This window comes from Papaver somniferum, chromosome 11 (assembly GCF_003573695.1).
Source record: "Papaver somniferum cultivar HN1 chromosome 11, ASM357369v1, whole genome shotgun sequence".
In the NCBI taxonomy this organism is placed as follows: domain Eukaryota; kingdom Viridiplantae; phylum Streptophyta; class Magnoliopsida; order Ranunculales; family Papaveraceae; genus Papaver; species Papaver somniferum.
Genome location: NC_039368.1, coordinates 82,161,059 through 82,185,452, shown reverse-complemented (window position 1 = coordinate 82,185,452; position 24,394 = coordinate 82,161,059). Strand labels below are relative to the sequence as shown.

At 36.4% G+C, this 24,394-nt stretch overlaps 1 protein-coding gene across 2 annotated transcripts; it reads right to left on the bottom strand.

The window, feature by feature from the left end:
* Positions 1–2,448: 2,448 nt before the first annotated feature.
* LOC113320637 lies at positions 2,449–8,997 on the bottom strand. 2 transcript variants are annotated; one of them, XM_026568535.1, is made up of 13 exons: positions 8,867–8,997; positions 8,280–8,379; positions 7,982–8,109; positions 7,732–7,882; positions 7,345–7,454; positions 6,881–6,964; positions 6,749–6,797; positions 6,551–6,642; positions 5,726–5,864; positions 5,465–5,550; positions 3,836–5,376; positions 3,548–3,658; positions 2,449–3,464 (listed from the first exon to the last, which is right to left on the bottom strand). In XM_026568535.1, exons 2-13 carry the CDS (start codon positions 8,370–8,372, stop codon positions 2,884–2,886), a joined length of 3,165 nt encoding a protein of 1,054 aa, XP_026424320.1. In that variant the 5' UTR covers positions 8,373–8,379; positions 8,867–8,997; the 3' UTR covers positions 2,449–2,883. The 2 variants fall into 2 exon arrangements, with proteins under 2 accessions (XP_026424320.1, XP_026424321.1); XM_026568536.1 differs by having other exon boundaries at positions 5,465–5,535.
* Positions 8,998–24,394: the final 15,397 nt, after the last annotated feature.

Genomic DNA, 24,394 nt, shown 5'->3' with positions numbered 1-24,394 from the left:
GCTTGATCAGAAAAACTATACCAATATGTACAGTACAATGCCTCAATGGATCGACAAAGACATTACCAATAGCCAGGTACATGTTTACTTAAAAATATATAGTGACATATTTCTACCTAGGTAACGAAAGTTTGAAAACGAGATGTGTTGTATGAATGATCACAAATCAATCTCATATCATCCGATTCATTCATCGGTTTCCATTTATTGATATTGACAACTGTCTGGTTTAGTGGTCTTTGCCATGTACCATGTATAACAAATATCTGTTGGATCATCATCCATTGGTTTTGTAGTTCTTTGTATGTGCAAACTTTGACCATTAGTTTTCATTTTATGTGGCCGATATATCACCAAAGGCTATTGCAGCTGGGTTATCAAATTCCAGGACGAAGCAAAAATCACCCTCCAATAATCAAGTAGCTAGTTTGATTTCCTTACACGATCCAAGACTGTGAAATAATGTAGTCGATCATTAATGCTGCTAGGATGCTTTGGCTAGATCCGGGTTTGCATGCACATAAGCCACCACTTTGGATCCCCTAGGAGGCATGCATTAGCTCATCCACCTAGCTTATAATTTCGCATGTTAAACAAAAATATCAATCCTCTTTGGTCGACATAATGTGATTATTAGTTGAGTGTAAGGTAGATTTCCCAAGCCATCAAGAGCAAGAGCTAATACTTGACAAGCAACTAGATTTTGTAATAATAATCACTTGAGATTACAGTTCCCTCCTCCGCAGTCCACACTCAATCCCTATAGGCCAACAGGCTCTTAATTAGGTGTGTTTTGTTGTTGCTTCTTAATTTATGTTCAAATCTTGGAAAGATTTATTGTACCTTCAATTGGGTCTCTAACCATAAAAAAAGCTATAGTGAAGCAGTACACATGACTGTTTATTAGGTCCCCTAAAAACCTCTCAACTGGATGTCTCTGAAATGACTCGTCTATCTCTTATTCCAAAAATAAGTTACTCTTCTTTTGTCTTTTCCTGGAGTGATCTTCTTAAGCAGTGTTGCATCTTCATGCTCAAGTTTAATTTTGCTAAGACACTTGATTTCGATTAGATGTAAAACAGACACAATGACTCACCATTACAATTGCATTTTCAAGTGGTGGAAGAAGATGCTTTGTTGAGCATTATGCATGATGGAGATGTTCACCTATGTATCATAGTTACACCTTATGAAATCAAATTAAAAGTCCTTTAAGTAATCTTGAAGTTAAAGAAGGGGTTGTCAATGGGTGACACTGTTGTTATTCTGTATATGCAGCACAATCATATTGAGATTTTCTTTTCTTATCTTTTTTGTTTGTAGAAACCCTAATGCTACATTTTTGGTTTAAGGTAGAGAGAGAGGCTAGAGAGTAGGACAAGCTATGAACTTTAATCTGCTGCATACACACTTGGTAACTTTTTTTTTCTTGTTAGAAAATCTAATCTCTATCTATCTAAAACCCTCAACTTCATCCCATTGGAAGAACTACCCTCAATTCTTCAAGGCTGCTAATGGGGTGCCAATTTGCTTGGGGGTGTACTAATCCAAAAGCAACAGATATTTTGTCTTATTTGTATTTTGGTACACCCCTAAGCAAATTGGCACCCCTGTTAGCAACCTTGTAATTCTTCTCCAGAGTCTTATTTGTCCGGAGTCTTTATGTGGAGTGCAAGACTTTAGTTTAAAGTCTCCACCATCTACCCATGGTGAATGTTATGTACAAGTGGTAATTCATTTAGTTTTAGGTTTTCTTTTGTGTCTCAAAGGTTCCATAAAGACTACTGTTCATGCACTCAACATTCCTAAACTTTTCTTCTTTTTCTTTTGCTGTTCCCATGAAAACAACAAGTCTGTTACCTCACCTCCATGTGGTCCTTTCTTCTTTCACTTCCTTCTATCTCTAAAATCCACTAATCAAATGAGATTTTAGGTTATGACAGACACAGTGGGTCTACTCTTTAAAGTTAAGAACCTTAACCCTTCTTTTAACTTGGACCACGCTAGTTGTCATGGGAACTTATTAGGTTTAGAGGTTTGTCATTTGTGGATGTTGGTTGCTTTGGTACATTTATTGGTCCAGCCACTAGCACAGATGGTACTCTGGTTTGGTGCGAACTTGTGGTAAAGATGAGGAAGTGTTTTGGTACTACTAGTACTGTGAATGAATGAGACATTGTTTTGTTTGCTGCTTATATAAAATCAATGTGTCTTCTTTAGTTTGTAGTTGCGCAGTAGATCACATTTAACAGATCATAGAAAATCCCTGTGGGTCATATTAAGATAAGGGTTCTTAGGATAGTTGGAGAGTGACTTCTCTTGAGAGTCACCACTGAGAATGTAATGACCAAGAGTTCCAGTCTGAATGGAACTGATGGTTGGAATCCAAATCAACAAGCATGCTAAATGTCAGAATCAAGCACAAAATGGAGTTGTCTCAACCATCAGTTCACTCATTAACATACACTTCATTTTTGTGTGGAAAATATACATTCGCCGATATTCATACCGAATCTGAATCAGAAGTAAAAGGTGCCTATACATATGAAACATACGATTAGTCCGGTAACTGAACTTCATCTATCCCCGCCCAATCTCGAACAATTTTACCATATCTTTTCAAACTTCTCTTCGAAGCCAGAAGGCAGCTAAGGTTTCCTTCAATCACTCAGACATGTAGGCGTCCAACCAACGTTCTACCGAACTGAACTCATAGAGCACTTTGTTCCAGCTTTTTGTTGCGCCACTGGGCCTGCGCCCTGAACTGGGTTTTCACTGGCTTGCAGGACCGACCCTACACATTTTGGTGGTTTACACCTACGGCAAGCTTTGGCTCATGGCTAAGCAGATGCACAAAAATTAGTTCCCCATAAGTTCAAGCAATCACATCCCAAAGGCTCTGTTGTTATATATATCGCCAGAACTAGGCATGCGATATTTTAGATCTTCATAACTAGGATAGTGCTGCTTGTTGAATCCTCCTCTCAGTCTCTCATTTCTAAGGAGCTCAGCCATGGCAAAGTCATTGTTATTTCCATTTTGAACTTCGTTCCAACCATCATAATGTCCATTCCTTGATTGATGGAAAGACGATTGGCTAAACAGCAATGGATTATTGATTTGGGATTGTTCTGTAAACCTTGAAGAGGTCCTGTTGTAAGCATCAGTCACAGGAGAAAATCTATCACCAATATGATCAGGGTATCTCAAGTTTTGATGTGTAGAGATGGACTGTTGCATTAACAGCTGCTGAAGCCGCAGGTCCTCGGGGCTTGCACTACGCTGTGGAGTGAAAGTTGACCTCATATCTAAACCACCATTTAAACTATTCATCCCATTCGGTCTTCTTCCTTTCCCAACAAACAATATTGCAGGATCAATAAACTCAGGATCGTCAATACTGTTAGTTGGTTGTGGAGGATATTGATTCCTCAACATGGAGGAGTTTTCAAACAAATGATGCCCTGAAAAGATACAGGAAGGATGTTAAAGATCACTTGACGAAGGTACACCTACTGATCGAAACTAGGCAAGAGTTCGAACAAACCTGAAAGAGTGTCGAATGTTTGGTCCAATCTCTCTTGAGAAGAAAACCCAGGAGGTGCAGGTCTGCTTGGATGCGAAAATCCAGGAGGAGCGGATATTTGACCTCTTGCAGCTGTTAACATAAAATATGAAAATGAAACATCGGCCAAAAATTGATAGGTCACAATCAAATTGTCAAACAAATGCAATTTGATCATTTAAAGGGGAGTAACTGCAACATCATTACATTGAGTAGAAAAAATATAGGTGCATTGAGAAGCCATGAGCACAAGATTTGAGTTTCACTTACCAGAGAGCCTATCAGATGGCAAAGAAAACTGGCTGCTAAGAAAACTTTCCGGTTCCCCTGTAAAATTTGAGGAAAATCCATTCCGATGCCTATCTAAGTACGGATCCCTGTTTTCTGGAAGACCTTGGAAGCTGCTATGTAAATTTGCCATAGACCCAATGTTACCAAAAGAAGGCTCAACACTCGACCTTTGGTACCCAACATCCTCCTGCCTTGCAAATGAAAACCTGGACTGAATGTTATTTTGTGCCTTCCATGAACTCGATTGCTTTACAGAATCGTTCTGTCTGTCAGTGTCACTAAACAACTGGGCTAGATTATGGGATGAAGTCAATGAGTCAGACCATACATCATCCATAGGCAAGATATTCGAGATGATGCTGCTCTCACCCATATCTACGGCACCATTTCCACCACCCCCGCCAGCAGCAGCAGCATTATTAAACCTTCCCCTGTACTTGCGGTCATCCATATTTGAAGGGAAATTGGAATAATCAAATGAGTTTGTCAGTTCTGGAGAGTTGACCACTTTGTTCAGATTGAAAACACTGGATCCTAAGAAATTACGATATTCAAATGGAGGCAACACTTCGTCAACTTTCGTCTGTACAGTTCCCGTGACTGTATTGCCTAAATTACTCGTACTGCACATGTCACCAAGTTGAAAAGGATGACCACTATAATGACTGTTAGATGAGTTAAAAGAATATAAAGGATGAGTAGGTTCTGGAAACTTCAAACTTTGTTCATCAAAAGCTGATGTTTCCTCTTTTACTTGGTTGCGCACGTCTGGTATCACTTGTGAAGATAACTCCATACTCCAACCGGTTTGTTCTGTTGAAAAAGACACGCCATCTGAAGTAATAAATTTCCTCGACGACACCGAGGATGGAGGATTAATGTCTTCCAAGTGATACGGTTGCATAGCCTGGTCCTTATGTAAACTAAATGATTGGTGAGTGGGAACTCTATCACTAAGTACATGAGCATCACCGGTCTCGACATTAAGATGATTACTCATGCCTATTGATGCCAGCCCAGAGCATAGATTGTCCACCGTACCATTCACAGCAACATTTTCATCTTCTGCATCAGAAGCCGTTCTACACGGTGATGCACCTTCTGGTGGCATTTTAATTCCCATCTCATTACCACTGAACTCCAGATTTTCCACTGGTGGTGTTGTGGCTACCATCTCACTATGCCTAGATGCTGGACGACTAGGTATGTGGTTATCCGAACTAGCTGAAGCAGGAGATGCAATACACATAACCTTTGCATTACTATCTTGTTCGGTTGCTTTACTATCCCTAAATGTATTTTGTTTGGAAGATTCTAATGGTTTCACTCTATCATTGAGACGCAATGCTTGACTTTCTTCGTTTACTACAGGTCTTTTTCCTGCATCATTGTGCAACGTAGATGCCTGAGGTGAGCTTGCAACTATAGAGGAAAACGAACCATCAGGTTTTTGGTTCACAAGTCCATCCGAACTAGATGAACTTATAGCCGGATGCCGACCACTAGAAGCGCGTAATGCCCTGAGAAGCAAGATAAGCTTTTTCAGCAATAGGAACACAAAGTATTAGATGGAAGATGCCATGAAGTAAAAAGGAGCAAATGTCATACCACGAAGCTGCAGCCGGGAGCACAGCAGATCTACCGGAGCTGCTATTAGGAGGAGAAGTTTTAATCTGTGGCTGAGGTGCAGAAATCTGATGGCAGTTAATAAACTAGTTACAACCAAATATGAAGGGCGTGCATTAAAAATAATTTTTAATGTAATACAAATAAACAGTATTTCAAGTTGGTATATGTTCAGTTTTTACCAATAATCCATGCAGAGAAACAACTTAACTCTGAAAAGAAGGTGTGAAATACATGACTTACATTTGGCACACTTCTGGGAATTGGTTTCGCCGAAGATTCAGAGTCATCGATGCAGAAATCATCAAAAGGTGGAGGTAACATACTCCCCGAACGTCGATCCAAATTATTTGATGTAGCTGTCATTTGTTGTGCTCTACTCCTTTAAAAGCAAGGCGTGTCAATAAAAACATGTGCAGCAAATCTAAACAACAAATATATGAATCACAAAAACAACATAGAAAGTAAACCTACAGGGGAACCACAAACAAATGGAGAATATCCTATCAAATCTACCATTTCTCCGCTTATGTCATGACTAACCACTTATCTTTTAACTGCCAAAAGGAATGAAGTGATTGCGTAACACGGGTTTATCACGCTATAATATATTAAAACATCAAAGTCCAACAAAAGGAAATCTTGCAACTGTGAAATTGAGTGATATTGGTTCCAAAATTTCTTCTCTAGCTATCATGAGATCTGAGACTTTGTCACTTCAAAGAATAATAACTTGCCTGTTTTTTAATTGCAGTATGATCCAAAGAAGAGAAATCAGAAGCATTTAGTCATGTTCAAAAGGTCATGGCTTGATGTCGAGAAGAAAATTATCATCAAAATATAAACCAAGAGGTGCAACACTGTGACTAAAATGAGGGTTCTACGCATTTGTGAGTACGACTCCAAAACATGTAAGGAGATATAGACCAGCAGGCACCATCTCATAAAAAAAAAAAAAACAGATACTAATTCTATTCCACAGCCAATGACAATGAAATTTGTTTCAAGACATGAAGAATTTAAAAAGGGAGATACGGAGAACGCGAGTTCACAGATTAGTTGCAGTACCTTGTATAAGCCGATATTATCTTATCTTGACTAAAACTATCTTCTTCTGTGCCAATTTCATGCAAATATAAACAATCTGGATTGCTGCAAGACTGCAAACAATAAACAGTTTTTCAGAAGCTTTAAAGAGGTTCCTTACCAAGTTTCTGAAGAAAAAGAAAATTTCAAACCATGGAACAGAGAGTCTACAACTAATACCATATTTCTCAGCCATGCATGACAATACTTCGTGGTTCCAAAGCATGCTCTGCAATATAAACTCCAATCAGCAGTAATAATAACAACAAAGTGTGGTTACCTTGCTCTGTATTCAAATTAAAAACCACATACCTCAATGGTTTACCATCTAAGGTATAGCCATGCACTGATTGAATGCACCGCACTGCTTCCTCCTCTTTCGAGTATGTAATATATCTGTATAAAACATAAGATATACAAGTCAACAGAGTACAGACCACAAACCAATTAACAGAGGAAAAGACTAATCTATTGGGAATAGTAATAACTGCAGTAAATAAACCATAACTTTAATTTATATCATTAGCATGGAAAAAGAATTGCATTAACTAAAGAATGAACTCAGGAAAATTCAAAAGATAAAATTGAGAAAGGCAACAACTTCTCACAGTAAGAATTCTATCTAAGCCATGTGAACCATCCATAGCCAGAGTTAGCTTTATATAGGAAGAAGTTAAATCATAAACACAAGATGGCCAAACTATTGTACTTATAAATAGAGTAATGAAACTAAAGACCGAGCGAACATCATGCACCATTACAACTAATGAACTTACACACTACACGTGTTGTTTGAAGAATGTTGAATAGCCCCTCCAGCAGTACGAGATATGGACACCTTTAAAACTTTCCCGTACTTGCCAAAATATTCCTTGTGTTGAAGAGCCTGCTCCAAACCATATGCCAAGATCAGATAAATGTATGAAATTATTTGACGACATTAAGTAGCAAACTGACTATGATGGAAAATAAACTGACTTAAGAAATGTAAAGCGGAAATGACATTATGGCACCAAAACTAAACGCACACAGCTGCAACAATGGCCACATTTATAATAGACAAGCCTCCAAAGAAATCAATCAGCAAAAGAAATACAGAACTGAAAAGGTAGAAAGAAGCTAAATGCCAAAATAACTGTAGACGGGGTTACTGAGATACGCACATCTTCGTCTGCTAGATTTGAAGGTATCCCTATTATATACACTAGGTTCCGCTGAATCACTCTAACAGTACTGAGACGCATTCTTCCATCAGTTTTCGACTTGGCTTTATTTGACTTTATTTTTCTTTCTGAACTAATTTCAGCAACCAACCTGTAGTAAGATTGCAGACAATAGCACATAGTAAGATTTTCGATTCGCAAATAATAATAATCCTGATAAGTAATCAACCGAACATGAATTTTCAACAACCTTTCGCAGTTAGCTGCCGTCCCTACAATTTTCTCCTTGTCATACGGTGTTCGACATGCAGGACAACGTCCCTCTGTATTATCCTTTTCTGCCATCTCCATAATGTGATGCCAACACCAAACACAAACCTACAGATATAGGGAATGAGTAGTTAATTTAAAGCAACTACATAAGAACATCTCAGGAAACAGTATCTGGCAAACTATGTTGTCAAAAAATAGGGTGACGGGAAACGATTAAAAACATGGCACGCCAAAAGAAACTACTAGAAAGAAAGCAAGATTATAATTGTTCATACCTGGTAACCACATCTGCAAGGTCTCAATTGCTGATCGGTCAAATCCATCTCTTCAGTACAGAGAGGACATACCTTTTCACCTTCTTCACTCATGGTTATCCTAAATAAAAATAAAAATACAAACAAAACAAATAAACATTTCTTTTTCTTTTCATATTACGAAACTCTAGAATCACAATTCACCTGGAAACTTATGCTAATAAATCAACAATACATTAAACATACGCTACTTAATAATCCTTCCAGAAATTTCATGAGATGACAAGAAACATCTAATTTCAGTAAATTTCAATCAATGGCAACAGATGCAAAAACCTAAAATCCCTAAACATTCAGCTAGAGATCGCCAATTACAGTAACCTAAATTAAATTTCCCCAGATTCAAAAAAACTATGTTCTCTAAATTCAATAGATCGCCTTCAAAATCTGAAAACTATGAATCAAATTACACAACCTAAATTTCTCAATTCCAACACGCAATTTTCTAAAAAAATAGCTACAGAATCATAGATGTTGTTTTAGGGATCTTAAATAACATGATCTTCCAATCTAGAGAGAAACGATGAAATTAGAGCTAGAAAACTTACAGAGTTTGGAGATTGAAAACGGAAAAAAAAAAATGGAAGGAGGGGTTGGTGTAAGCGATGGAAAACCACAAGTCCAAAAAACGCTCCTCTTCTTCTTCTTTCTCTGTGTGGATTGATGATGATGATGATGTTTTTTTCCTTCTCTTCTTTTTAGTTTTTCTGTTGATATAAATAAAATGTATTGTTATTTCCGTTAACACCCTTTAGGTTGGTTGAGAAATACAAAACTGACCTTCCGTTTTTGTCGAATTTCGTAGTGGGGATGCACATGAGAAAGTATTGATATGCCCCTTATTCCACATGTATCAAAGTTTCTGTGTTGTTTAAGTTGTACGTGTGATTGTAAATTAATCGGTGATGAGCATGGTTTTTTTTTTTATACTAAAGAAGAAAAAAAAAACGTCCTTCCTAGTAGTATTTGGTCCCAAACTCAGAAGATCATGTCTCATAGGAGACGAGTGTCGTGGAGAAGAAGGGAAATGGTTCCTTCTCCGGTCATGTCTCCTAATCCATTCCTCCTCCGTCTTCATGGAGTCGGATTTTTCGACCTTTCTCTCCTTGGTTTGATGTTCTGTACCAATTGTTATATTTTGATCTTCAATGTAAGGACTGAGGATTTGTCTCCTTTTAATTTTCTTTGACTTATGATGATGAATGAATGAGATTTGAGGTTAATCTCTGGTGGACTTTTAATTTTCTGTCACAACAGTTTGATTCCGTGATCTACACCACATTGTTGGAGATGCTAACTCACTAACACAAATCTCGCAAAGTATGCAACTCGCCATGAGATTAATCTCTGGTGGACCTTTTCACACCTCCTACTTTCTTTGCTCAACTTGTTGAGTAATTTTTATTGTAAACTAGAAAATAAAGAAGGAGACACAAAGTAGAGAGGAGGAAAAAGGGGAAAATTCTATTTATCAGTGTGTAATAGATAAATATTAGAGCCTCTATTTATAGGCTAGACACAAGGGCATCCCATTAATAAACGAGATTCATCCTAGATATTCTTAACATAATTACACGTTTATAACACTCCCCCTGATGACATTGTGCCTAAGCTAATTTTCCTCGTTAAAACCTTGTCAGGAAACTCTAAAGGGACAAAACCTGATCGAAGGAAAAATAGTACAATTGTGAGTAAACTTAGGACGGAGCTGGACATGCATATGTTGCCTTATTAAAACCTTGAAAAGGGAAAACCCAATAAGACAAAACCTTGTCGAAGGAAAAAGAGTACAATGTGATAGTCCAGTAAAATACCTTTTACTATGATGCCCCCGATAAGTAATTCAGTTGAATCTTGGCTTACAAATCTTCGAGTTGAGACTTCCTAATTTTGGTAAACGAATTTCTTGAATGCTGGAGATAGCAATGATTTTGTGATAAATTTGCCAGTTGATGAAGTCTTCTTTTGTGTTAGTCTTCAAACGGTGGTGTTCTCGAGTCTTCATGCTTCTTGGATTGCTAGCTTCTCGAAGATGATTTGCAGAACTAGTTAATTTAGTTCTTCAACAAAATACCAATATGCAGGTACAACACCGGGTGTACAAAATTTGTAGTCATACCTTATATGGATCAGAACGATATCCAAATTTATAGGAGATAGTTATGTTGATGTGGTCTAACAAAATGACCTAGTTAATGGTGGAAATCCACCAAATAACCAAAATCCATACAGCTCCCCCTTGGATGATCACCATGTTGAAATAAATTTCCTCACTAAAACCTTGCCGGTAAAACCCAATGGGAAAAAAATATGGACGAAGGAAAAAGAGCACAAATATCAACATTTTTGAAAGAAAATTAAACGTCAACGAGATGTTGCCTCGTTAAAACCTTGTCAAGAAAACCACGTGGAATAAAACCTGAAACGAAGGGAAAAGAGTACAACTTTTGACCTAAATATGGATGCTAACCCAACTACATGAGTTTAACTGAAGAAAAGAATCAAAATAATAACTCTAGTCTATCTCAAAGACGAGTTTAAGCTAGCATAATTCTAACTGCAGATTTAAGAAAGAAAAAATAGAATTTATGCTGGTAAAGTGTGGATTTTTGTGTTTTTAAGGACTCCTCAAGAGACCTATAAAGTTGATATCATCAACTAATTAATCCGGATTTTTGGTTTCGTACCAAATTACTAAAAACACACAAAAGATTATTAAACCTGACATAATCGAGTCAAGTGGCTGCCAGAATATAATTTGAATCCTCAATGGATTTCAAATTGGATATGTTATCCGACCACATTTCTTGTGTGCAATATGAATCCTTCGAGGATTACCACGCCAAATGCATCATATATGAAGAACAAAGTATTATTGAACAATCCTAGGGTTTGAACATATGAACCCCAATCGCTCTTAAAACGATTAATTTCTCTTAATGCTCAATATGACTTCACCAACCTGTAACTTTCAGGCTTGCCAATTTTAAGGTGTCGAGTCTAGATAGGATCCTTATATTGCGCTAATCGAGAAATTAGAATAATCCAATCTAATTTGGATTATATGCCAACCAATCACATATGTCGATATTTCTCTTTAGAGGGGTTAACAACCACCATCTTTTATTATTTATGTAGCTATTGTAAACGAATATTCGACAATGTTAACTAACTATGATCTCACACAATTCTCAAGTGTATGCATATCTTGAAAAATTCACAGATTACTGGTACCAGCGCCCGCAGGCATTATAATCTCCCCATCTTTTAGTGGGGAGATATCAACTATGAGAATGTGGATTTTTTTGATAGACTCTGTTGGAGCACTCTGTAGCCTCATATAAAATGCTATGTTTGTTATAGATATGACTGGATTTTCCTTCCAAGAGGCATAAGCTTATTAAAAGCAAATGAAATATTTTCGCGCCTTATTTGAGATGGCAGCCTTTTTCGATTCAATCATGATGGGAAAGAAATATAACATTTTAAGTTAATGGACACCAAATTATAGTGGTGTATAGAGTCTCCCCCTGATTACGGCGAAAATATTTTCATCTCATAAAACCGAAAACGAATTTCGTTAAGTATTACCCGATTAGTTCGAGACATATACCCATTATAAAATATATCTTTCGACATTTAAAAAAAAGAATGTCACGTATATATCATCAACCATGAACTACTTTTCAAAGCCAATATTAATTGGTTACAAAAGCATACAAAATATGCAAACGAAATAATTATCCACTAATCAATATACTCATCTGAGAATGAAATTACATGTACTTTCTTTATGAAAATAAAATTAAATCAAGTTCAGTTGAATATAATCACTATAAGGAGTAGTGATATTTCTAATGAGCGGGCGCACACCCACTGGCCTTTTGTGTCCTACTGTACTCCAACTACAAGTGGAACGGTTACGAAATTTGGAGACTATTACCAGGAGGAAATAAAAGTACAAATTGCTAAATATCCCTCAGGAACGTAGCAATTCCTCGTATGCTGGTATTTGCAATTGATATTATCAAGATATCAATATGTAATTATAAGATTGACAGAGAAAAACAAATCGATATTCGTTTTAGGAGGAAAAACCACTTTATGGTGTATTAATGATGGTTTCCGGTAAGAACTAGAAACCAATTAATGTTAGTCATGAATGGTTCCTTGTAAGGGATAGAACCATATTGGCTTAAAAATTATTTAGAATGTCAATTTATTTATGTCTCATCTCATAGAATTGAGAGAGAAGAGAAATCAACACCAATTGATTTATGCGATATACCGAAATCATATCGATGATTAATTGAAAAGATATTTTTGTCATTGCATATGGAAATCCATTTTATAGTTTGATGAATGGTTTCTTGTAAAAGAAAGAAAATCGAAACCATACAGATAAATCACATGATCCTTATCTACCAGATAAAGATACTAAACTAATTGGTCGTAGGTTTTTCAACCATGCATGTGATTATTTACCGTAAAGGTAATAAAATTGCGAATAATACCAACTTTGGTGGTTACAATTTCATTAGGGGAATAGAAGTTGTAAACCATCTTTTGATGGATATTTTTTTTTTCTGAATATGCAAAGGATTAGAGAAGAAAGGAAATCCAACTTTATTTGCAAAGTTGATAACCAAAAATAATATTATGACATGTAAATTAAAAGAAAAAAAGAATACCATGTAAGTTTACCGTCATGCGGGTTAAGCGCATAAAATGCTAACACCTAAATCCATCACCGTAAGTTGGTGGATTACGGTGCTGTCCAATTTTTGTTGTTAAGTTAGGGATAGAACTATTAAGTGATTTACCACTTTAATTCATATGTTATACAATAAGGAATTAAGTGATCCAGTAAAGCATAATTTATAAAGGGGATATCAGTTTTACTAAGTGTTGATACCGTTTTATGTAGGACAAAAAGATCCTACCGCACCTAGCCGTTGGATCGATGAAATGGTATCAACATTTAATAGGGTTTGTATCCTCCTTTATAAATCGTGCAATAGAGGCTCTGACGCACTGTAACGCTTTTGTCAACATTAGTTCACCATGTATCCCTAAAAAAAGCCAACAAAAACATAGTTAGAATCCGGTTACTAAACAAGAGAATAAAAAAAATCAAAGAAAGAGTTAGATATAGATCCGTAGTTAATCTTGTTAAATAAACAGAAATAAAAAAAAAAAATCAAACAGGAGAAAAGGTTAGTATGGAGGAATTAATCTTCTATGTTTTTTTTCTTCTTTTAGAGGGGATTCTAGCTCTTCGTAGAGCGTGATGATTACATCTTGTGATACTAAAAAATAGAGAAAGAGACACAAAACAGAAGGGAAGAAGATAGAGAGAAATTATATTATTGTATACAATAGACCAACATTATATTATTGTGTACAATAGACTAACATTAGAGCCTCTATTTATAGGGCTAGACACAAGAACATCCCAATAATAAACGGGATTTACCCTAAATATTCTTTACATAATTACACGTTTATAATAATTTTTAGTTTTTCTCGTCTTTTTGTTCTTTTTCCTGTGTTTTTGGTCTCTGCCTTTCGAATATCAAAAAAAAAAAATTAAAAAATATTTAATTTCCAAAATAAGAAAGTGGGATCTCGTGTAACTAAATCACCATAGGGTACTCTTTCCTGTGGTGATTTTGTTTTATCACCTTCTTTAGTTTCTTCCACTCTCAAAACCTCTTAATTTTGAAAATGAGACTCAAGGATATCTCTTATTTAATAAACCTTTATTTTTCTCTTAAAAAATGGGGGTATGAACCCCTCTTAAGATGTGGGTTAAATTTTTTTTGATGAAAAATGGTTAGATTTATTGATGAAAAGAAAAAAAATACATCTGAGTAAAAGCCCAGTATTTTAAGGTTCTAAGGCTCATTGCATTTACATCCCAAGGCTTGATTCATAATTGTTTCAATGATACTGAAACTTAGTTGTTATTGATTGCAATCCTCTAGTTCATGAGTAAATCACAGAAGTTTGCAAATCTGAACTAGTCAAATAGGGATTCATATTGATAGATTATGTAATCCACCTCCATAACTATCATCTCCTTGCATCTACCCTTCTTACTTCCCATTGTTCTCATGTTCCTTTCACTCCAAATAGCCCAGCAAATGGCATGGGATCACTTACCAAACCTTTTCCCAGCTTTTTTCATTTGTCAGTGTGTCAATGTTGGAACTGATCCTTGATTTCTGCTTTATGTACCTATGTAGAATCCAGTGATTAAGAGAAGTAATTCCATATTTCTTTTGATAGTCAACAGGTTCAAAATACATGATTTACCTTCTCTTGGTCAATGTTGCAGAGAGAACATCTTGTTTCTGAGATTTGACATCCTTTTTTTAGCAGATTATCCACCGTGGATTGCCAACCATGCCAGAAGTTGTGCCTTAAGAGGTATTTTATTTCTTCAGATGTACTTGAAATCATCCCCACTACTTGAATGAATATTTTGCATTTTCCAATTGTACCATTCTCTTTTTGAGTAGCTTGAAGCAGGGAGGAAGGACGTGCAGTCTTCATTGTTTGTCAATACTGGTGGGCAACCAAGTAGACCTTCAAGGTGAAATAATTCAGCTTGAGTTTCAACATCTGGTGTTTGAGATAGTTGTAGATTTCATCTGCCATTTTGAATAAGATCAGCAATTTGGTTGTCTTTCTTTGATGCTGCTTTATAAGTTTTTTATGACTAATATTAAATGCAACTTGACTTTTCCAAGGATCCATTCAACTTTATACCCTTCCCATTACCTAATTTCATAGTCGAGTTCTAGTGCACAACTTCTTTTTCATTCTCAGTGTCTTTCCAAAACCATCTACCATGTGTAGAATTTATAGTTTTAGGAATTCGATCTTGATTGTCTGTTTTGAATTTGACTTGAATGATTTTTCGCCAAAGATCTTTTCTTTTTCATGCGCATACCTCCAACTCACTTGGTTAATAGATCTTTATTTGTAACTTTGAGATCTCTAAGACCAAGATCAAAATTTCTTTGGCTTGATCACCTCTCCAATTCACCACAAGAAGTCTCTCATCAATTTAGTCATCTTCTTTCCTACTAAAGTTGGCATTTGTATAAATGAAAGAAAGTATACAAGAAAACTTGCCAATGCACCGTTGATAAGCTCAATTCTCCCAGCTTTAAACAGAAATACTCTTTTCCAATTTGCTAGTTTAGTTTTGAATTTCTCTAATATCACCTCCCAAATGTTGGTTTTCCTTCTCGTAGCTCCAATTGTCATTCCTAGATACTTGAAGGGTAATGATTCTAACTCATAATTTAAAATCCTTACAATATCTTGTATTTTAGTGTCTGCTCCAATGATCAAAAATGTGCTCTTCTTCAAGTTCACTTTAAGACCAGTGATTGCTTCAAAAATTTGTAATACCAATACTTGAAGGGTAATGATTCTATCTGACAATTTAAAATCCTTGCAATATCTTGTATTTTAGTGTCTTCTCCAATGCTCAAAACCGTACTCTTCTCCAAGTTCACTTTAAGACCAATGATTGCTTCAGAATTTTGTAATACCATTGACAGACTTTTTGTTTCTTTTTCTTTAGCGTCCCAGATGATCACTGCATCGTATACAAATTGTAGATGTGACACACTAATTTTTTTACTTATCTTGAAGCCTAAAATCATATTTGGATATTCATCTCTGTTAGAGCACTACTCTGTTGAACCCACCAAGCATTGGTATGTCAAGGTTGGTTGTCATATTTTGGTATCAAAACTTATAAGTCGCTTGATTAAATTACTAGGGTCAACTACTTTAGGTTAGACTAGAAAGTCTAGAAATGTTGAAACATACGAGTATTACTCTGAAGACCTTAAGATTCCGAAGACGTATCGACAGCAATGATAACATCATACTTCCACTTGAATTTAGTAATACATGACTTGACTTGTTTCCATTTCTATATGTTTGCTTTCAAGTCGTTTCTGTTAGAGAATTGCTCGGTTGAACTCGCATGCGTTGCTATCTCAAGCATGTTTTTCAATGTTAGTGATCAAAACTATAAGTCTTGATTCCTAGTCTACTATAGCTAAGGTCTCGGACTAGGATAGAAAGTGTAGTTGAGCTCAAGAACTCCATGGCAATCATCATACAAGACGAAGGACTACTCAAGGAACTGGTGGATATTCATCGACTAAACGGTATGTGGAGACTTGAAATTATCTATCACTCAAAAGTCTATTTATCTCATATCTTGAGACAAAAGTCGTTTTGCTATGTAGACTAGATTATACACATTTGGTATTTCGAGTCGAGTTTATCTCGCCTATCTATTTCTCGAAATATGTGTTGGTAAAGCTTTCGCTTTAGCCAAGTTCATATTTACCTAGTGAAGAAAGTCATGTTATGTTTTAATCTCTTTGAAAATTGCTCTGACGAAAAATGTTTTGTGAATAACAACTATATAACGTTCTCTGATAATGTTTCAATGATTGAAATGAGAGTTTAGACTATATAACCATTTGGAGGATATAAGCATTGTTGTGGAAACACGTATATGTATAAGTCCTTATTGCTTGAACCGAAGTTTGCGAACTTTGTTGATCAAGTGAACCGGAGAAGTGCGTGAGCTAAGTCCGCGAACCCAATCCGCGAACTGGCGAAGTTCTCAAACCCGAGAATTTCTGCCGGAGTTTGTGAACTCCATCCGGGAACTTAAGTCCGCGAACCCAGTCCGCGAACTTGAGTAGGTTATGTCTAAAAACGATGTTTAGTGAACTTATATTTATAAACTAAGGAATGCAATTGCAAACCGCGGCTATAGACTTCATGAACCGATTCATGTGAATCAAATCGTTTTTGCTTCAATTCTGTCTTGTGTAGTACATGAGATTTCCTTGCAATTGAACAACTCTCGAACTAGTTCATTTAAGTCATTTGAACTAGTTATGGTGAAGAAGAATATGGTTGATATGAAAGTGATCATATGGCTAACCATTTGGTTAACTATTATTGAACCAACTAATGTACAAGTTTGGGTACGGTTACACAAGCCCATGAACGTGCATTTCATGTGTGTTTAACAAGCTATGTTTTCGATCTAACGGTTGATAAATATTAGCTTGAATCTAATCAGGTTTTCATATAACAGTGAATATTGAATGCTTTGTTACTAAGCTAACATTGATTGCAAACCCTGATTTGAAAAACTATATAAGGGAGAACTCTAGCAACTGGGAAAACTAATCCCCACACATTCTGTGTGATACTAGTTGTGCTAAGCTAGAGTCTATTCTCCTTTAACCTTTGGTTTCTTCTTCTAAACCAGGTTAACGACTTAAAGACTTCATTGGGATTGTGAAGCCAGACCGATACTACTTTTCTTGTAGTTGTGTGATCTGATCTTGCTGTTTCTATCGTACGAGTACAACTGTAATAATTCGCTTGAGATTTCTATCTTCGATAGGCAAGATAAAAAGTAATCACAAACATCTTCATCTCATCGTTTGTGATTCCACAATATCTTTTTTCGCTGCGTCGATTAAGACTATTGTGATGTGATTGATAATACTAGGTTGTTCTTCTGGAATATATGTCCGGATTATCAATTGGTTCCTGCTCACCTTGATTTATCAAAAGACGGAACAAATCTCGTAGGTATATTCGTGGGAGACAAATTTATATATTATCGTAGACTTTTCTGTGTGACACAGATTTGTTTATTAAAGTCTTCGATTTTGGGTCGTAGCAACTCTTAGTTGTGGGTGAGATCAGCTAAGGGAATCAAATACGTAGCATCCTTCTGGAATAAGAGACGTAGGAGCATAACTGTACCTTGGACCAGTGTGAGATTGGTTGGGGTTTAACTACAGTCCAGAACGAAGTTAGTTTGAAGTAGGTTAGTGTATGTAGTGGCTTAATACAGTGTGTGTTCAATCTGGACTAGGTCCCGGGGTTTTTCTGCATTTGCGGTTTCCTCGTTAACAAAATTCTGGTGTCTGTGTTATTTCTATTTCCACATTATATTGTTTATCTTTATAATTTAAATATCACAGGTTATGCGTTAGGTTCAATCAATTAGAATATCCAACCTTTGGTTGTTGATTTAAATCGATTGACACTTGGATATTGGTCTTTGGTACCATCCAAGTTACCTCTCTTTGGTAAAGACTCGCTGATTTCTATTTGCTTGAGTATAGATCAAATCGAGAGATTGAGATATTAACTCTTTGATATACTTTTATCTAGATTGAGTCTGACTGTCTAGTTGATTCTCTAGAAAGTATATTGGAGTTTTTCCATACAAATTGCTAAGCGAAATATTGGGTGTGGTTGTTAGACCCCCCGATTTTTCAATTGTTATCAGAGCAGGCAAACACGTTAAAGACCTTATAAGTATGTGTTTGTAGCGATCTGATTATGGACGAGTATATCTCTAATAATGTACCAGTTCAGAAATTACCAGATGATTCTAAAAGCTTGGATTCACCTGAGAGAACTGTCACATCTAAGTCAATATCTAAACATTCTCTTGATGTAAAAACTGTTGATTGGGAAACTCTCCTAGAAGAACAGTTGGATGAACTTTATGATGAAGGTGATTCATATATTGATAGAGATGTTGATGAGGAAATCTCAGAGTATGTTAAGTTTTTGGATTCGTGGAATATGAAGAAGATTACAACTTCTCATGTCTCACCTCTTCTGACTCCTCTCTGTCGAGAAAACAAGAAATTGAGAAGATGTTACGCAGGTGTTTATTTTTCGAATCGTTCTAACGAGTCGATCCTCAAGGATTCTGAGGAAAACCTACGTATGAAGTCACTTGAATGTGATAATCTTTATCTAAAGTACTTTTTGTTGGAAGAGAAACTTGCAGAATCTGAAGCAAGGTTTAACTCTCAACAAATTAGTTTTGATGACAGAGAAAGTGCTTGTCTCGCTCGATAAAAATGCCTTGAGGCTGATTTAGCTGATGCTCTTGAGAAAATCAAGATGTTGGAATATGACTTGAAAAAGTTCAATATTAGTTCAAGCAAATTAACCACTATGCTAGGAGCAAGTAAAAATCATTGTGATACACGAGGATTGGGCTATAAGGGAATAAATGCTCCAAGTATTAGCAAAGAGGTAAAATTTGTCAAGGCTAGTGATTCTTCTCAAAAAAAGGTTTCCACTGATGGAAAAAGTGAAATACCTTCACTGACAATTAAGGTTCGAAAGATCAAAGTATATCAACCTCCAAAGTCAACACATACGGATCGAGGTAAGAACATTCCTTATTTTTGCCACTATTGCACAAATAAAGGTCACTTAGAAAGGAGATGTCGTTTCCGTATATGGAATGAGAAACTTCATGATGTTCTTGTTTGGGCATCACAAGAAGTTGTAAAACCAAGATCATATGTTAAGGCTAATCCCCTTAGTGCTACAGGTTGTAACTGTCCAACCTTTAGGCAAAGTAATCAGTGTTGTGATAAACCTATTTTTTCCTATAAACGTCATACGAATCCTTTTCACAATCGTAATGGTTATAAAAAGGATAACTTCTTAAAGACGAAGACAAGATCCGATGTTCTCATTTGGAGAAAGACTAACTTGCAAAAGAATAGTAAATCCAATCCTCTTTCGAGAAATCTTGAAGAGAATAACGGGAAGAAGGGTCTGGTTGTTTCTAAACAGACTCATAAGTGGGTTCCAAAGAAAGTCAATGACACTTTGAGTGTGAAAAGGAATGATCTCCCAAAAAATTCCATGACTATGGAGAAGGCAGTATCCATGATGTTGGAACTTAAAGAGTTCTTTGGAAAGATGGATTTGGATGTGAAAGGTTCATAAATTGATCTCTTTTATGATAATCCAAAAGTCACTTGTGGTGAGAAAGACATTGTTCACCTCAACACAACTTGAGTGTGTTTTAAGTGCATCATCACCAAGGAATGCCCTGTTATGTATACGGTGAGGGTAACACGAAAATTGGGGCGCACGGATTATGTTTGGTAACACTATAGAATTCAATTGGATTCAGATAAAAAGGTATGTCTATAAACTTGAGCAAAATTTGTGCTTTTATTTGCTTAGAGAACTTATAATGATTCACGTACCTTCCTATTGTTCTTTTCTACCTAACTTGATTTGTGTTTAAGGTTCTTAAATGTTTAGATTTGAAAATAATAGTTCGGGATGTTTGGACTACATGGTACACATACCAGGTATGCATAACATCATTTAAAATCAAAATCCAGGGGTTTAGGTACGCATACCTGATAAACACATTTTTGTGTCTAAGTTGTCCTCAATTTTCTATATTGTTGGTACTCAATTTCGTACTTATTACGGTGTTTTGTGTGTTTGTAGGTATTTTTTTGGAAATAAATATTGTTGGAAATTGCGGCCCGAAAAGTTGCTCGGAGCACCTCCGGAGGAAAATTGCTATACGGACCCCCATTTTTTCTAAGGGGAACCCACGGCTATGTGTAGCCTATATTCATCTTTAGCACCCACTGTTTTATTCGGCACCTTGGATGTTGGATAAGGGAACCCATCTCCTTCCTCCTTTGAAGATTGTTTTGACGGGAAAATAATGCAGTTCACTGCGTTATTTTATGTTGGATTTTTGAGGAGTTTCAGTGAGACTCAACCACTGGTTTCGACCGGGATGAACGAGATTTGTCCAAACAAAGTTGGTATGGGTGTTCGTATGTTTATTTGGGCCGTATATCATTGTAACTTACACAGGAGAGTACGTGACCAGAGGAGATAACCATGGATGACAACAAGGATAAACGTGTTTTGCTTGTGTTTGAATCGAGTTGGAATGCTGAAGAAACGTGCAACAATATTTTGCACGAATCATACAGCTGTAGACGCGTGTAGAGGCGATAAAGGAAAGAAAATTGTCCGAGATTATTTTTTATTTACTGCCGAGCTATGGAAAGAATTTTCGGAGTAATGAGCGAAGATGCTTGTCGCTGTTGGGTATATAAAGGGTCTACGGGAGCCAGTAATAGTTACGGAGAGTTTGGGAAGGCTTTGGAACATCACAGAGGCGAAACACGATCACCAGAGAAAACTTATGCTGCTGCTGCCATTGAAAAACACGAAGAACATCGACCCACATAAGCAGTCGTTTTTGCTACAGTATTTGCGACTGCTCAGCGACAGTCTTAGAGCTACAGTAACAGTGACACATCCTCTGTATCGTTTTTGGTTTGCAACAATTATAAGTGTTACAAACCCGGTTTTGAATTATTTCTCCCTTTTCATCATTTGTAAACACCATTTGAGCAATGAAATCAACTTTTGAGCGTGTTTCCAACATGATAATGAGCTAAATCTCCCACAACCAAGGCAATGAGGAAGCTATTTACGCATGAATAATTGGTAACTATTTTATTTTCTCTAATTTATAATTCACTCAATCACTGCTTTTGCAGAGTTTTAAATTGTTTGCATAATTTTTTTAATTAGTTGTGATTCAATCTGATAGGTTATACTTTGTTTAGTTAATTGATAATCTATACTTAGGGAATACAATTGATATTTGAGCATTTGCCTGATTATTTGTGAATTGAGAATTAAGGGAATCAAAAGATAATTAGAGTGTTGGATTATTTGCCATAATTTATTCATGTGTGATAGTGAAATCAGTGTCTTGGTTATTCCTAATAATCTTGAATTAATTCTTTTTTGTTTTAAATTTCATTAAATCTAAAATCTTTTGCTTTCACAAGTCTCAACGAACTTTTTACTACAACTCAATTTGAAATCACATCAATTTTTGGCGCCGCCGAGGCGAAATTTTTTTTAGACTAGAGTTTTTAGATATATATATATATATATATATATATGTTTTTATTTGTTTATCATTTTTATTCTATTTGTTCTTCTTTACGTTTTTGGGTTTTTGTCTTTTCCTTACAGATTTTGGAGCGAAAGAAAAATTTGCGAAAGTTTTTGGTGAAATACTTAAAGATTTGGAGTAAAAGCAAAGCGAAGGGAGCGAAAGAAAAGAAGAATAAAAATTAATTAAAAAAAAGAGAGAGAGAGAGAATTTTTTTAGATTTTTTTTTTTAGATTATCTTTTTCTTTTGCACTTTATTTTTGGACTTTGGACTTTGGGACTTTATTTTTTTTAAACCCTACGGAAAGGTAGTTTAAATATAAACTATTTGAAGAGAAGGACGTCGATTACGATATCGCCTCGGCCCCTCAGGTTCGTACATGACATGGGAGTCGTGGCCCGAGTCGACTTCAGCGGTTCATCCCCCGTCTGGTACGTGAGGTAAGTTTGTCGAAACACTCGCGAATCTCCTGTCAGCGAGTTACTATATTCCTTCGTTTGCATATATGCTGAGGATTTGAAAACGGCTGCTTTAATTTTCTAGTAAAGGGCAAGGACTGGCCATACACGATAAGGGTTCAGATTTCATCACCGTTCCCTTCTTGCCTGCCTTAGGAAAACGAAACCAAACGCGAACCTAAGCCTAAAATTTGACTAGAACGGGACTTATAGGGTAACGAGATTAATAAGAAAGTCATTCGAAAAACATTGGTTACTCTTTTAAGCATGCTTCAAATTTCATGATGGTTTCTGTGAGTTGAATACGTCGCCTTGTAACGCCGGTGAGGCCTTGGGTATCAAAGCTCCATTGAGCTTCCCTCGTCTCGATTCAACTTACTTAAACTCGGATTGATTCCAGAGGGGTTTTCTTAAATTGTAACGAATTCCCTTTCGAAGGATTAGAAGCTCGTCTAGAAACAATCTAAGTGGAGCCATCATGCTTTTTATTTGCTAGAAATCAGTAGGTTTGCTGTGGTGGAGTCAGCCTTGTTTGTGTTTGCATAGAACTTCCCTTCTTTTTAGGATTTTTTTCTTTTTCTTTTGTTTTTCTAGTGTATGCCCAAGGTTATTAAAGAGCGGGCTTGGAAAAGAAACACTCTAGGTCGTTTGATTAGTGATAAACCTAGTAGTTCTTCTTGTGAAGGCGGGGAGCTCGAAGACTCTTCTTTTGAGAGCCCTGTTTTTGGAAACTTCAGTTTTGAGAATCTGTCTATTCGTGAGGACAATACCCCTAGTACTTCAGCTGTGCCAGCGATGGAAACTTTGAAAGATTACATGTTCCAAACTAGGTCCACCCGAGCTTCGTGCATTAAATTGCCAGCAACTACGGCTAATTTCGAGATAAAACCTAGTATTCTTCAGATGATCCCTATATTCTTAGGGAAAGATGATGAGAACCCTTATTTTCATATTAGGGACTTTGAGGAAATTTGTGGGACAATTAGAATAAAAGACCTTACTGATGAAGTCTTGAAACTTAAGATGTTTCCCTTTTCCTTGAGAGATAAAGCCAAGACCTGGCTGAACAACCTACCATCTGAATCCATTGAAACATGGCAGGAACTTATTGCTGCTTTCTATATGAAATTCTACCCTAAGCATAAAACTGTGTCTATTAGGCATAAAATTAGTGTTAGTGTGCAACAAGAGGGAGAGTCTCTTTATAGGTTCTTAGAGAGATTCAATGATCTCATATCCCAGTGTCCTCACCATGGATTTGATAATATGAAACTCGTAGAGATTATTTATGATGGTTTAGACTATTCAACCAAATCCATGGTTGAGTCTATGTGCGCTGGTGAGTTCACTAGTAAAAGTGTTGATGATGCTTTTACCTTCTTAGGAGCTGTCGCTGAAAAATCCCAACAGTGGGATTCTTGTGTTGAACCCCCCAAAAGACTCTTGGTCAATAGAAGTAGCACCAATGTGGTAGATACAAGCTTCGGGTATGATGCTAAGTTTGTTGCTTTGTCTAGAAGGTTAGAATCTTTGGAATTGAATCATCCTAAACATAGGTCTCTTGTTGAACATGATGACAGGTTTAGAGCCTCTCAAGTGTCTAGTTGTGGAGTAGAACCCAATAACTCGTTTTGGGAAGGTCAGGTTAGTGAAGAGCAAGCCCATGCTATCTATAACAATGCTAGGTTTGAGAACCATCAGAAGTTTGACCCGTACTCAGAGACTTACAACCCTGGTTGGAGAAACCATCCTAATTTTTCTTGGTCTAAGGGTCAGA

What these genes read in the sequence shown, in the direction of transcription:
- LOC113320637 (XM_026568535.1), bottom strand. Translation starts at nt 8,372, where the DNA reads ATGAGTGAAGAAGGTGAAAAGGTATGTCCTCTCTGTACTGAAGAGATG. An exon ending in ACGGCAGCTAACTGCGAAAG is followed by an intron (nt 7,883 to 7,981) that starts GTTGTTGAAAAT and finishes ATCTTACTACAG; the next exon opens with GTTGGTTGCTGAAATTAGTT. An exon ending in TTCCCAGAAGTGTGCCAAAT is followed by an intron (nt 5,551 to 5,725) that starts GTAAGTCATGTA and finishes AACTGCCATCAG; the next exon opens with ATTTCTGCACCTCAGCCACA.